Source organism: Agelaius tricolor, unplaced genomic scaffold (genome assembly GCF_023055355.1).
Source record: "Agelaius tricolor isolate 1412-34295 unplaced genomic scaffold, bAgeTri1.0.p SCAF_8, whole genome shotgun sequence".
In the NCBI taxonomy this organism is placed as follows: Eukaryota; Metazoa; Chordata; class Aves; order Passeriformes; family Icteridae; genus Agelaius; species Agelaius tricolor.
This window is the reverse complement of record NW_027269268.1, coordinates 16771291-16786122: the sequence shown is the minus strand read 5'-3', so window position 1 is coordinate 16786122 and position 14832 is coordinate 16771291. Positions and strand designations below refer to the sequence as shown.

Genomic DNA, 14832 nt, shown 5'->3' with positions numbered 1-14832 from the left:
AAAGATGGAACTGCAAAGTTCTTAGGTTCAATAACCCCAGATTTTTCTTATGTATTAATTCCTTTCATGAGGTACTTTCTGCCAGGTTCCCTTGAAAGTTTTTCAGATTTCAAATATTCTGAATTTTCCCTATGGCTATATGACTTGGTATATGTCCATACCAAGTGTCCATGTTGATATGCTTTGCAAAGTTCTGTTTCTGTGAATATGTTGTCAAAATATCTACACTGACCCCATAGAATCGTTTATTAGGTTTTAGGGTTTTGAAGGAATTTAAGCATATTTAAAATATTTTTAAAAATTTGACTGGTAGAACCAAATTAAATTTGGTTTAATTAAATTAATTTGTAGTAAAGACAGCTTTTGTTTTGTGAGTAGCATGTTTCTAGTGCTTTTGACTGCACAGCAAATCCTGAAAATATGACAAAATGTACCCTAAATCTTCTCACTTGTGTGGTGCATAAAACTGAGCAAATATTTATGGTAATTTCTCATGACTTTTAAGTCAGTCTTATGTTTATGTAGGTCTGATGTTTGATTTTCAAGAAATACCTTTGTCAGTATGAGCAATGGATTTGTTCAGGGTGAAAAAGATGACTGTATAGGTTTAGCTTCAACTATTATGTGTGTGTGCACATGCAGTTTGGCTTTGCAGTGTAAAACTTAAACCATATATGTATTTTTGGCAAAACCCTGTTTTTATGGGATTTTTTAAAAGCTCTGGAATCTAGGCTTCCTATTAATTTACCATTTTCAGTATTAAAGAAAATGCCATGCAATATCCTCATGGTGTACTAGATTTCCTTCAGGAACCTTGGAACACTTCATAGACAGTATAATATATGCACTGCCTCTTAGGAGAGGAAAAGAGATATTTTATTACACACTAACTTTACAATCTACACATTAAAACGACCTTGGAACATGGCTGGATGTGATTTGAAGCAGTGTGTTCTGACAGAGTAAAGAGTGAGCTGGTTTAACTGATGGCATTCAGGATACATTTGAAGGTTAAGCAACCACAGATCTGGGCTAATCTGTTGTAATCTGCTGTTACTAAATGGATGGCTGCATTCACATTTGTAGCACACTGCACATGAATTCTGAGGAGTAAAGCCTTCACATTTCTTCATGTCAGTTCTTCTGGGAGGAAGCCATGTATCTGTTTATTTGCTTCTACCTCCTAATGAGTTTTTTTGAAGATGTTCATGGCTTTTGTCCTTCACAATGCACTTGCGTTTACCATGGCAGAAGTGATGGCACTGGAACAAGGTATATATTTTATTATTTGTTATATAGGGCCATTTATAAGGGAAAGGGTTGAAGAAATTGGAGATAACATTCTCAGACATTGGAAATTATTTCTAGCATAGTTGCAATGAAGCATATTTTACATTAGCACTCAATGGCTAACAGCATTCTTGAACAGGAGCAGATGGTGATTATGGCTTTGTACTTAGCAAATAGCTACTCTAAATCTTCATTTTCTGCAGGAGGCAATTTCTTTCTGCTCCATGACATTCCTACTATTCCAATGTCCTTTCTATTTCTACAAACTAGTTAACTAGTGTAAGAGGATTCTGGTTAAATAAATACAGTAGTTTCTTATTTTTTTTTAAATCTGCAGTAAATTATGTAATTTTTGATAGTAAGGAGGTTAATTTGAAATGTGGTGACCTGGTATTGTCGTGTCAATATTAGGAGATGCTCTTTCTCATTGCTATTTATTGTCACCGGCTATCTGGAATAAAGCTGCATGAGGAAAAAGTAAAATAGAGGAATAATCTAGAGAAAAGAGGGAGAAAATTAAGGATAGACTTATTGAAGGCAAGGGATCCTTCAAGCTAGTATGTGCAAACAATATACCCCAAAGAAATTGTTTCCTGAAATCAAATAACTGAAAATGCTAAGAAATCCCATTTCACTGAAATCATTGTGAGCAGAAGTTCTTTTCATCTCTATAAAACAAGTAATTTGTACATAGACATCAACAAGAGGGCCAGAAAGCTCTTCTTTACTGAATTTTCTTTGATATATTTTAAATTTTCAGTCTATTCCAAAAGGTAAGTATGGAAAATACTTTGCCTCCTCATCATACAGAAAAATTAGAGATTAGTAATCTTAATTTTGAATTTTAATATTTTTAATTAGGGGCATGCATTTCCCACTTGAGACGCATGCATGTATTATTCCTTGTACAATGGCTTCTGTCTTTCAGTTGTCAGTAGAGTGAGGGGTGGATAGAGGGTGGTGCTTATCTACTTTAGAATGAAGCAAATCTAGGTTTTATGTGGAAGGATCAGTTCTGGTTTGTATTCTTTTGGTCTTTAGAGACTCCATGTTTGTGGAGTTTGTTCAGCTTTTAAAGGCAGAGGACTGTTCTTGAATTCTGTGTTCTTCGTTCTGGTAGTAGTGTTGCAGAAAGCTACAGCTTTCTGTATCTTTGAATCTGAAATTCAAACTTCTGCTGAATTAATGCAAATATGTCTCTCCCCCTCCTTTTTTTTCTTTATTTTTCCTTCCCTGTTGCTAGGTCTGTACTCTGTAATGACCCTGACATGTATGAGATCCCTGTGAATGTTCCTGTGGATACTGTAAAGCTTCGTATAGAGAAAACTGTCATACGAAGGATTCCTACTGAAGCCTTTTACTACCTGGTAGATCTCAAGTACCTGTGGGTCACTTACAACTGTGTAGCCAACATTGATATCAGCAGCTTCTATAACTTGAAACAGCTGCATGAGCTGAGGCTGGATGGTAATCTGCTCTCAACTTTCCCTTGGGAATCCCTGGCTGAGATGCCCAATTTACGGACTCTTGATCTCCACAACAACAAGCTGACCAGCATTCCCGCTGATGCTGGCCGCTTCCTGAGAAACCTCACCTACCTGGACCTATCCAGCAACAAGCTGACCACCTTGCCATCAGACCTCATGGACATTTGGCCCCCCTTCTCAGGAGCTATCGTGTCCAAGAACACAGACATTCTGGTGACACAGAGAGTAATCTTGGGTATGTTGAGCAGCCCATCTCATTCCTTACCAAAATATACCTGAATGTTAACTTCCAAGTGAGAACAGTTGGGGGACCAGCCTAGGATTCAGGAAAGGGGGTTTTACCCAGGTTGCTCTTGTGGTTTGCTCAGTGGTCATTTATTTATTTTCTACTGGTAACAAAAAAACATAAAATGAAGATGGTGACCTCCATGTGTGTTGTTACTTCAAAGCTATAAAACTGAAGTAAAAGCTATGAGAATCCAGATTGCAGGAATACAGGCCATTCAGTAGCTATATAAATAGAGGACTTATATTGTGTTTCTGATGACATTTCCCTCATCTTTCTTTGTGTTTGCAACTGTAAGCCTGTCCATTTGCAACTGCTTTTTTCCAGAGGCTCCCAAGCCAAGCATGCAGCTAGAGCTGATGCTCTTATAAAGCCTGTCCTGTGACACAATGCTGCAGATAGTGTTGGTGGCTTAGAAGAGAGCTGCTCTGGTCTCCCTGGGACCTCTGCTGACCTTGCATTACTCTAAAGCTGACTGATTATCTTCAAGTTTTTTGCAATTTACATATTGAATATGAGAGAAAATAGGAGTATGATCCCTATTTGTTCATGGTACTTTATTTTTTAGTATCTAAGGTAAGTATTTAAGAATAATTTGGTCAGAATGTTTTTTTTCATAATTTGATCCCCTTCTCTAGCATGCAGTTGCATCAGTTCTGTTTGTGGCATTGTGCTTTATCTGACACTTCATCTCCAATTCCAGGTCTTGCCAGGGTAATCCCTTTCTCTTCTTCAGTCTCAAGCTGGAACAATTCTATCAATACTGTTCTTCTCTATCACTGTTTACATAGAAGTGCATATTTGATGTGTTTGTAGTGCAGCAGGTGGAAGGGAGGAAAACCAGCTGGCTGTATCTACTGCAGTAATTCTATAAGCACTGGTAAAGATCTGATCTGCATTGTACTGCCCAATATTTCCAATTTCTTGATCTAAACTCCCAGTATTCAGTGTCCATTTGTTTAGCTGCTTTGTTTCACAGCAGAAGCTGCAGCTTGAAATTCTCATTCAGATCATATTTTATATAAGTAATTTAATAGATGCAAGTAGGCTGCATGGCTTCATAAATATGGTAACTGTAGGCTTGCATGATAAAGGGTTTTGGTTTATTCAGGCTTTAAAAAATAAAATACTAAAAGCTGTAAAAATAAGTCCATCTCAGTACTCCTTTCCATGTCCCCACAATGAAGACTACAGGAGGCTGTGAAGTGGGAGCTGATTGTGATAGATCTAATCTTCATGATCTCATGTGGGAGTCCCAGAGATTAATTGGTTTCCTTATCTTACATAGCCCTCACCACTTCAGGCAAAACTAAAGGAACTGAGAAAATAAAATAACCCCCAATACAAAAAACCACCAAAAAAATCTTAAACCATCACACACACTCTTCTCTCCCATTAACTCTGGGAATCATCTGCAGGCTTCCTTGCTGCAGGCATTTTTCCAGCCTCCTGTAGTCCTGGCAAACCCTCTGGTGCCAGCATTGAGTTCTTTGAAGGCTTTGGATGTGACCTTTGGACCATTTTCATTATGAACTATAGCTGGGTTTTAACACAGGCCTCCAGAGAGTTACACACACTGGGTTTAGACAGAACCTTGCGTCTCCTTTTTTTTTTATTTCCTGTTAGGTGCTAAGGGAGGCTCTGTGCAGCCATTATAGATTTGCACCTGAGAATACAAAATTCCAGGCAGTACTTTCCTTGTGTTATATTGAGTAAATTTACCTTGGGTAAGCTGTGAATCAATTAGCTGAATTCTTTTTTTTTTATGGACATAATAGTTTTCCTATGAGTTTATCCCGGTGCGGACAGACAGTGCTTGCTACATAAGAAACTTTATAGTGAATAAGAAAACATCCCCTTTCTCTGGAGATTAGAAAGTGCAGTGCTCTTTATGTCATGGGTTATTCTGACAAATTTATTTAGACTCCATTTGGTATTAGTGCATCCTTTCTGATGGCCGTCCTTTCTCCGCTGGGCTTGCTGGAGCCTGAGAAAGAGGTGCATCCCACAGATATCCTCCTCCTCCTCCTCTGAGCTACAGATAGGGATCACAGAGATATGTGGTCAGGAAGGACCAAGCCTACAGGAATACAGGTCCAGAGGAACTGAGCCATTCTGGTAAACTCAGTGCTGTCTTTAAAGCTGTGGCCAGACCACCCCAGAGCCTTCCATGGGCACCCCCTCCAGTGCTTATCTGTCTGTCAGGGTAGTGAGAAAGTTTCTCCTAATATCTAACCTCAATCTCCCTTACTGCAAACTAAGCTGATTACCTCTTGTCCCTACAGGGCATGGGCATACAGAAAAATCTAATCACCATCTCTTATAGCAAGCTTTCATAGGTTTTCCTTCCCTGTTTGCCATCCTAACAAACCACACAATTTCTTTCACCAGCTTCTAATATAATGTGGAAGTTTTTGTGGGTTTTTTTGTTTGTGTGGTTGGTTGGTTTTTGTTTGAGTTGGGGTTTTTTTGTTTGGTTCGGTTTTGTTGGGTTTTTTCATTTGTTTGATTTGGCTTTTTTTTTTTTTTTTTTTTTTTTTTTTTTTGCTATATGTGGTGCTTTTATTTTCTTTTCATTTTCTACCATAGTTACTGGTTCATTTTGGACACCTTTAGGTTTAAAAAATGTTTCTCTTAAAATGAGATGCCCACAATTGCATACTTTGATGCTCAAGAGTGTCCTATGGGCTCCAGCCACTCTCTGGGGGAGCATTCAGCCTGACCTGTGTACCTACATGGAATGATCACTGCAGCCAGAACTCTGCTGGAAGCTGAATCCCATTTACCAGAGTAAATAAATGTGGTTTTTGTCTAGTCAGGAACACAGCAGTTGGATTCTAATTAGTATAATCAATTCTGACTTGAGCTGTCTTCTCTCCTGGTTCTGGTAAAACAAGATTGTCATGTGCATGTAATTAACAAGATCAAAACCAGCTAAACTCATACATTTGTGCAAATGTATTTTTTAATACCGGGAGGCAATTTTATCTTCAATGTCTTGACTGAGCATCAAGACAGTTGCTTGTATGAGAAAGTTCAGGTTCCCCATGTTTACTTCAAGGACTCTTGGAGCAGCCAAAGGCTACTTTTGACAGAGGACTGGCATGTTAGCATCTCTTTATTCCAGTTCATCATCTCTGTACTGAGAGGTTTGGGTTTTTTAACTGCTTCCCACTGTATGATGTTCCTCTGTGTGTGCCCTATGCTAAATGAAAGAGGCTTGGGGATTCTTGGCCCTTTGGCCAAGTGGCTCCCTCTGGCTCTTACCCACACAGTTTAGGGGCAGCTCTCTTTAAAGCTGGCTGTCTGTTCCACACTTCGTAAGACTTAGCCCTTGGTTTTCTGTGGGCTCTGCAGTGACTCTCAAATGTAATTCTGGGAATGGCGTTTTTTTTTCTTCAGTCTAACCTGCCTGAAGTTATGTGAAAATTGCATTGGAAATCATTCATCTATGCTTTTGGAAAATGAAATAGCAGGGGTATGTTGTATGCCTGAAGGGCTGACAGACATGCAGAATAGTTTGGAGGTGCAAAACCCACTGCACTTGCTTTGGGGGGAACAATAGGATAGAGAGAGCCATCCTTGCTGTGGTCTCATCCACATGCCTTTCAGTGAGCAACCCCTGGAGTGCCAGCTGTCCCTGGACCCGTGTCTGGCTTTGTCTTGGAAAATGCCCTTTGGAACAGCTCAGAACAGAGCTGTGGAGCAAGCTGAAAATTAAACAGTGCAAATGACTGGGGGACCAGCGTGTGAATTCCTCTGGCCCTCTTGGTTACCTCTGGAGCCATAGCCTGATACTTTGATCGAAATCAGAACTAAACTTCAGCACTGGCTGCTGTACAGAGATTTACATTTCTGGCAGGAATGATGGCAGTAGCTTTTTCTGTATGGTGGACTCTAGTGAGTCATTGAGAGGAACAGAATAGTCCAGTATTTGACAGAGTGGCAGTTGTGTGAGATCTTGCCTCTGTTGCATGCAGAAGTGCCAAAAATTTGGAATACTGCAGGTCCATCAGGTTCCCACACCTGTTAAGCTGAGCCACTGGGTAGATACTGCTTTTCCTGAAACTACTCCCTTAGCAATTGCCATGTGGGGAAAATGCTGTGACAGTGTTGGATATGAAATTCACTGTTTAGAACCAGGGATCAAAATGTGTAGGTTCAGTTGGAAAGAGCCTGGGGTAGGCTGGCCCAAGCTGTGGTGAGTATTTCTGTCAGCCCAAAACTTGAATAGTTTACATCTTGCTGTTTTGCAGCAACTAAAAATCAGTGTGTTACACAAGTTATGGTCTGAGTCTGGTTACTGATTGACAAAGGAAATTTTGCTCATAGCTAAAGTCCATATTGACACAGCCCAGAGAAACCCTGCTTACTGAGGAGACTACAAAAATGTGCATGCACAGACACACATATACATAAGTTTGCCATTGTACGTGCAAGCATACATATATGAATGTGTGAGAGTAAATATAAAATATGCTAAATCTAGAGTAAAGGGTTTTAGAGCAATTTATAATGCATAATTAATATTAAAATAGTACTGCATTGGTATATCACAGTGCATAAATATTTATCAATGTTTGTTTTACCTTGGCTAGTATTTCTTTCTCAGATCAACAAGCTGCCTTGATATTTCTACAAAAGAATCCAGGGTTTAAAAAGATACTCTCTTTCCTCAAATACATGTACCATCAGAGATTTATCATTATTTTAATTTTTGCTTCTTAAGAAATTATTTCTTTTATTAAAGCTCCCTAATATTTTCAATTTTCCAATTCTGCCCCCCTTTTTAACCTTTTCTTTATTATTTCACGTGTTTGCTTTCACTTCTAACATCTTGTCAGCACAAACTGTTGAATGAAGTTCAAAATGCCCCTTGTAGCTTGGAAACTAGGTTTACATTCATATTTCTGTTCTCTTCAACACTAACTGAAGTATAATGAAATTCAGTGTTTTTTCTTGCTTCCAACTCAATAGTTCTTTCATCTTTTCATTTTGAGAATTCACATAACTTGATGATTTACAATAGCTAGAAATAATGTGAATACTGTCAGATATTGGCAAGACAAACTGAGGGGCTGTGCTGTGGGGGCAAGGAAGGAACTAATATATCTGTATCTATTATATATATTTGTGTAAATCCTGCTTCTTTAGGCAGTTTCATCGGGAAGCATGATGGATGGGGAAGATGAAGTGGCTGACTGACATAACTCTTCTTCTGCCCTACAATCAGATGGTCAAACCTGTGTTCAGGCTGGACTTAACAGCCATCCAATCTAAGGACTGTTCCTTGTTGCTTCATCATTCCTTTCATTTTGTCGGTTTCTGATACCTATCATAATGACTCGGGCTTTTCTTCAGGATACTGGGAGAATATGAAAGCTGTCCAGGTATATATATTAGGAAAAGTTCCTTCACTGAAAGGGAGCTCAGGGAACTGGTGGAGTCACCATTCCTGGAGGTACTTAAAAGACATGTAAATGTAGCCCTCAGGGTCATGGTTTAGTACTGGACTTGGCAGTGCTGGGTTAGCAGTTGGACTTAATGGTCTTAAAGGTCTTTTCTAATGTAACCATTCTTTCATTCTATTTCAAAGGCTTTGAGTGCTTCAAGTAGGTTAAAAAAAGGAATAAACCCCTTCCTTTCCTGCAGTAAATTTCTTAACATAGTGATGAAAATTGCAAGAAAGTGAGAAGAAAAAGAAAATTACCAGAGTATTGTCTCTGACTACAGAGCTCCCCTAATTGAAAAGATGAGCATAAATAGTTACATACATGTGCCTGATTGAGCAGAATTTCTATGAGCACAAGCAGTTGATGTACCTAGATATAGAAAACACTTGGATAGTATCTTTTCTCCTTATGAATATGTGTGTGAAGTTCACAGGCAAAATTTTTATGTTTTGGAGATTTTTTTGAGGAAAAGCGGTTGCTGCTTTCCTCACTTTCCTTTGACTTCTCCTTCTCTGCTCACCACAAAAAATAAGTAGTGAATAGATGTAAAATCTCTTCTGTCTGGAAGGGGTGAAATTGGATTGTGATGTCAAAGTCATGGAATCTCTTCAGGTCAAGTGTTGTTTTAAAGAGCAGGGATTAATTGGGGTTTACCATAGTTTTAACCAATCACTACCATTGTGCTTAAAATAACCTAATCTTGGTCTGGTCATAAAAGGAAGAAGTAGTTAAATATTCATGTATTCTTTCATCTGCAGGTTTTTCCAGAACAACCCATCATTTTTCCAAGAGCTGTTTTGATGATTCTTAAAATTACACTCTGAAAACTATTTGCAGGTGTTCAGGGCTCTTTTTTTTTAACACTGGTTTGACTTATATGACTTGTTTATTGTACTGATCAGTAAACTCAGTAGTGAGGAGTCCTTGCATCCCTTATTTCAGACCATAAGTTTTGTTTATTAGTAGCACTTGGAGAAAATGAGAAAGGCATATTCAAAAGTATGAGTCCAATAGGAAAATACTTGAACTCCTTAGTGATATGCTGTGTCATATTTTACCTGGTGAAGTCACTGCTACTCTATGAAAGTCAACATAGTGGGGCAATCAATACCAGCTGAGGATTTAGACTGACATTCCTCAGAAATGGTTATTCTCTTCCAACGTCATAAATTCACAAAGAGGGAAAAGCTTCTAATTAATATACTGGAAGCAAGAAACAAATGTTATTGGCTCTGACAGAAGAGAGAGGGTTCTTGTGTGCCATCATAAAGATATTGTAGTCATTATGGTGTTTTGTGGTCCTTCCTATTTTCTACTCTTCTGTTATTCTTCTTGAATATATTTCAGAGCCTGTAGTGAAGCCAACTTCTAACAATATTGGTGTGGTTCAGAGCCAGATAAAAATTTTGTTGGCCTAAAACTTTTTATCCTTAGCCTTTATCCCTTTTTCTCAAGGAACAGAGATGTTGGTGTAAGCTCTAAACCCTTAAATCATTGTATTCTCCTCAAGCATTGAAAAAAGAGTCAGGGAAGGTCAAGCTGCAAGAGCCTAAAGAAGGACTAAGACACAAAGCAAAGAGAAGCTGTCTTTCCAGGAGGCACAGGCAGGTGAAAATGTATCATCAGTCTTAAGACATCTTTTCAAAGTGGTCTTAAATGTGGTAGATAAATAGCAAAGTTAAGCACAGGTAATGCCAGCACGTCACTAAGCTCCCGTAGACTTCTGTGAAGTTTTTTAGCTTAACAAAAACACTCATACTGTTCTCCCTAACCTCTGAGAATATTCTCCCACCAATCAGCTGAACAAAAAACACAAGTTGAAAGAGAAAATATTAGCTCATAATAGGTCCAGGGTTGTTCTTGATTGTATTTGGTGATAGTCATGTGTCATACTGTAATCACAATATCCATATATTGACCGACAACTTTTTTTTTCTTTCCCCACTCCTCTTCTTGCCTCAGGTTTTCAGGACAATCCATGGTTCTGTGACTGTCGCATTTCAAAGCTAATTGAATTTTCCAAAATTGTGGACACCTCCATTGTACTTCTTGATCCATTGGTTTCATGTAGTGGACCTGAGAGCCTGGCAGGAATCTTGTTCCAGAGAGCTGAGTTAGAGCAGTGTCTTAAACCATCAGTGATGACCTCAGCAACAAAAATCACCTCCCCACTGGGCAGCAACGTCCTGCTACGCTGTGACGCCACGGGGTACCCAACACCACAGCTCACTTGGAATAGATCAGACAATATTCCAGTCAACTACACAGGTATAACTGCTCTTTTATAGGAAATGGGATAACCAAAAATTGTTGGGTTGCTTGTGCTTTGAGATCATTGTAATGAGTAACAACAGACCATGTGTTGCGTCAAACTGGCAATCGTATCTGTGCAACAGCTGTTACGAAATTCTCTGTCTAGTTCTGGGTCTTACCATGTCCAGCAGACTGTTTTGGTTGTGGATCTGGTCTGTTACAAGAGCAATGTGTGTGGAAGGGAGAAATGGATGAAGTGGGGGAAGGATAAAGGGAAATGGAGTTTGGGTTAGTTGGACCCTAACTCAGAAGCTATAAAGGAGAATTTTTTGCTGGAACCTCTGTTTGAAAATGTTCATGTTAAAAAAGCCAGTGAGGCCATAACTGAGCAATTTAAATCTCAGCATTATAAACATAAAATTTTCCAGATTCATGTTTTCTGTGTGCAATTGATGCAAGGCATCATTGTCTGACATCATTCTAGTTGCTATGACAGATACTTATGCAGTAACTTAAATGTAAAAAATGCTACTTGCTAATGCCAAGTAGTCAGCAGTTATCATAGGTCTGATGAAGGTAAGAGAACTGAAATATCTTAGGACAAAAGAAATTTCCAACAGAATTTTAAATGGCTAGCATGATAAGTGTCACAGGAAGTCAGTGGGTCTTGTATTTAAGAGTCAATAGCAGCCTTAAGACATTCAATTTCACTTTATGTGGTTTTGTTTTTCTTAGTGAAATTGCAAACTGTATTCTAATTACTCTAGACATTTATTTTCATTTTGACCCAAGCTGAGCACTTTTATTTAATAATAGAGTATGGCTGGGAATTCCATAGTTTATTTTGGAAATTTGGTTTGGTTTTGGTTTTGTTGTTGTTGTTGTTGTGTTTTTTTGACTGCTTGTGTTTAATTTTTAAAATTTTCATACATGTAATTCCTTCTGGCAGAAAGGTAAGAAGTATTCTAGCAATGTTTACTTCCTCTTTACTTCCAATTCATAATGTTTTACTCTTTGCAATTTCCCATAGTAATTCAAGAAACTCCTGGAGAGGGTGTCAGGTGGTCCATAATGAGCTTGACAGGAATTTCATACAAGGACGCAGGAGAATACAGATGTAAAGCCAAGAACTTGGCAGGAATGTCAGAAGCTGCTGTGACTGTCACAGTGGTTGGTGTAGTTACTACAACTGTGTCACCACAGAAGTTTGGGAGGAAGCCAGAGGCTGAGAGGCAGAATACAACTCAGGAGGAATCCAAGCAGGAACCTGAGAGGACAACCAGACCTCTTCCCATCACATTGACCACCACAGCTCTGGTGAGCACTGAAAGATCAACCAGCATGACATTTACTGAAAGAAAGCAGTCCAGGCTCATGCTAGATGGAAAGAAAGTTTCAAAGGCAGTGACAAATGGAAACAGAAAGCAGATTGGAGAGTTAAGCAAGAAAGGTGAGGATACTTCATTGAGCACAGCAGGTATGACTGAGCAAAATGTTACTGTGAAGAACCTAAGAGTGATCAGTGAATCTGATGAAAGAGTGACCTTAACTTGGAAAACTGTCAATGCCACAGGCAATTCTGCTGTGACTGTGTTATACTCCAAGTATGGTGAGAAAGATATGTTGCCTCTCAGCACAGATTCTAACAAAAACAAAGTCACAATCGATGGTTTGCAACCTAGTACTCAATATATGGCATGTGTCTCACCCAAAGGCGTGCCACCTACAAAAGAGCAGTGTGTTGTTTTCTCCACTGATGGGTTAAATGATGAAAGCAGCTCTGAGTTTTCCATTCTGATAGTGGCCAGCAGTGCAGCATGTGTGGTTGTTTTACCTTTGATATTTTTCTTACTCTACAAAGTTTTAAAACTTCATTTGAAACCAAAATCTGCAAAGGAAGCTGAACTTGCAAAAGAGACTTATGTGCAATTTGAAACATTGTCGCTGAAGCCTCGAACACTGGGTGCAGGAGACCAGCTCTGGGCACGAAGGTACACAGATGAGTCAGAAAGACTTCTCCTTTGCTCTAGGTCAAGCATGGATTCTCAAATGACCTTCAAAAGTGAGGGCTCCAGGTCTGAGTATCTGTGCTGAACATGGGTGAGGGTGGAGATGAAATAAATAATAGGTAAAATTAATTCAAACTGGTGATGCTGTGTCGGGAAGCAAGTTGATGCTAGATGGTGGTCAGAATATGTTATCTGGTGTAATAGAGTCTTACTGGGTGGTGGTGGGTAGGAGGGGGAATAGAAGAAAAATGTTGCCTGTATATTTTCTTATTTTTTATGTTTGTGATTTTGGATGTGAAGGAGTGATGTTCTTCCAAAGAAAAATACAGCATGAAGTGGCTCTATGGTTAAAGATATTTTTTGGTTTATTAAAACATTCTGTTTTCTCTTCTCTCATTTTACCACATGATGTGCTATGTATCAAACATGAATCACAATCTTCTTGGAAGCAATGTCCTTCAACATAATAGGAAAACAGTTTTAACTACTTCTATTGTGATCAAAACTTTATTTGAATATAGAAGTTTTCTTGTATCATGGGTTGAAGAATTCTCACTCCAGTCAAGACAGAAGTCACAGTTTATGGGCTCTTGAGAGGTACAATGCACATCTTATTGTCATTTTGCAGATGTTATTGTAAAGGGCAAAGAAGCTTCTTTAGTGTCCTGACGTAACTGAGAGACACTAGATAATTATGTTAACTTACATCAGATGATCTTATTGCAAAATGTCAGCCTTAGAATTTACTTGGATGTGTCTGTCTATATACCTCAATTTCAGAAACCTCTGTACAGAAAATTCTGTGGTACTGTGTAATACAACACACACTCTTAGATGTAAATATATTACACAGATATTGCACAGTATTATGTAATACAGTGCAGTAATATAATACCTTTTGAAATACAGTAAGAGGAGTTTTTGTCCTTGGGACATGTTGGATGTGAAGTTTAATGAGCATAGTGAAAGTGAATGTGCTTCCCCATGTCTAAAAATCAGAAATTAATAGTAACAGTGAATTGAGAATTGCCTGTTAATGATAATAATGAATAGTCTATTCTGAGGCTGCTTTTTTTTAATGCCTAAAATAAATAAGAGAACTTTTGTTGTTCTAGGTTCAGATATTATATTTAGAAGTATGTATGAATTGTGAGCCACAGTTTTTCCTGAAAATTACAGCTGTGTTGTTTTCTTGGACCATTCTATGCCTAGAGGAACTGTTTGTTTTGTTAGGAAACTGGGAATTGACATTTTCCAGAGGGAGAAATATTACTCTCAGCTACAAACCAAAGCTTAGTTTGTCAGCTTCAAAACAGTAGCATTTCTCATTGTCACTAATGTAGGATGAAGTTTTGCCTACTGGAGTGCTGATGAGCTTGTCTTGTAAGGCATAGCTTGGTGAGAGGTGTCAAAAAGCCTCTGACACAAAATCATGGCAGGAAATGAACACACTGAAAAATCTCTGTAGCACCTACACGATGGTGTCCAGTGACCAGGATTAGTAGAATGAGTATTTGAGACTATGGGATCTGTAATAAAGCAGCAGGTGGGATGTTCAAAAGTGCAAAATTAGCTTGCCTGCTCAGAATTATCCTAGGTGTCCCTTTCTGTGTTACAAGTATGTGTGGTTAAAAATCAGTCTTTTTTCTTTTTCCATGAATAATTTTGATTGCAATGAAAATGGTTTTATCTTTCTAAGCTATTTTACTTTGGCAGGTTTTTTTTTTTTTAATTTAGGGTTTTTTAGGGAAAAGAGATTCTCTGTGTGTCAAAACCAAGGTTCATCTGACACGTTAATGACAAAGCAGGTTTGTGCAGGACCTGAAGTGTTCTAATATTTGCCTTCTATTTTCCTCATAGACAGTATAGTTGGTAGTTGTTGAAGGTGTTTCCAATTAAAAATACCATGTTTTTTTGTTAATGAGAACAATTGTTTTAACTTTCATTTTTTCCTGGAGATCATTTGATTTCAGGTTTCAAAGCTCTAAATCTAATTGTGGAGTTCAAAAGTGATATCACCTGACTTGCAGGTGATACATCAATATATCAAACTG

The 14832-nt window shown here is 38.4% G+C and overlaps 1 protein-coding gene across 1 annotated transcript; it reads left to right on the top strand.

The window, feature by feature from the left end:
* The first annotated feature begins 75 nt into the window (after window positions 1-75).
* On the top strand, window positions 76-14575 carry LRIT3 (leucine rich repeat, Ig-like and transmembrane domains 3). The gene is made up of 4 exons (XM_071431770.1): window positions 76-1272; window positions 2534-3012; window positions 10479-10784; window positions 11800-14575. The coding sequence occupies exons 1-4, from the start codon at window positions 1157-1159 to the stop codon at window positions 12861-12863; spliced, it is 1965 nt and encodes a 654-aa protein (XP_071287871.1). The 5' UTR covers window positions 76-1156; the 3' UTR covers window positions 12864-14575.
* Window positions 14576-14832: the final 257 nt, after the last annotated feature.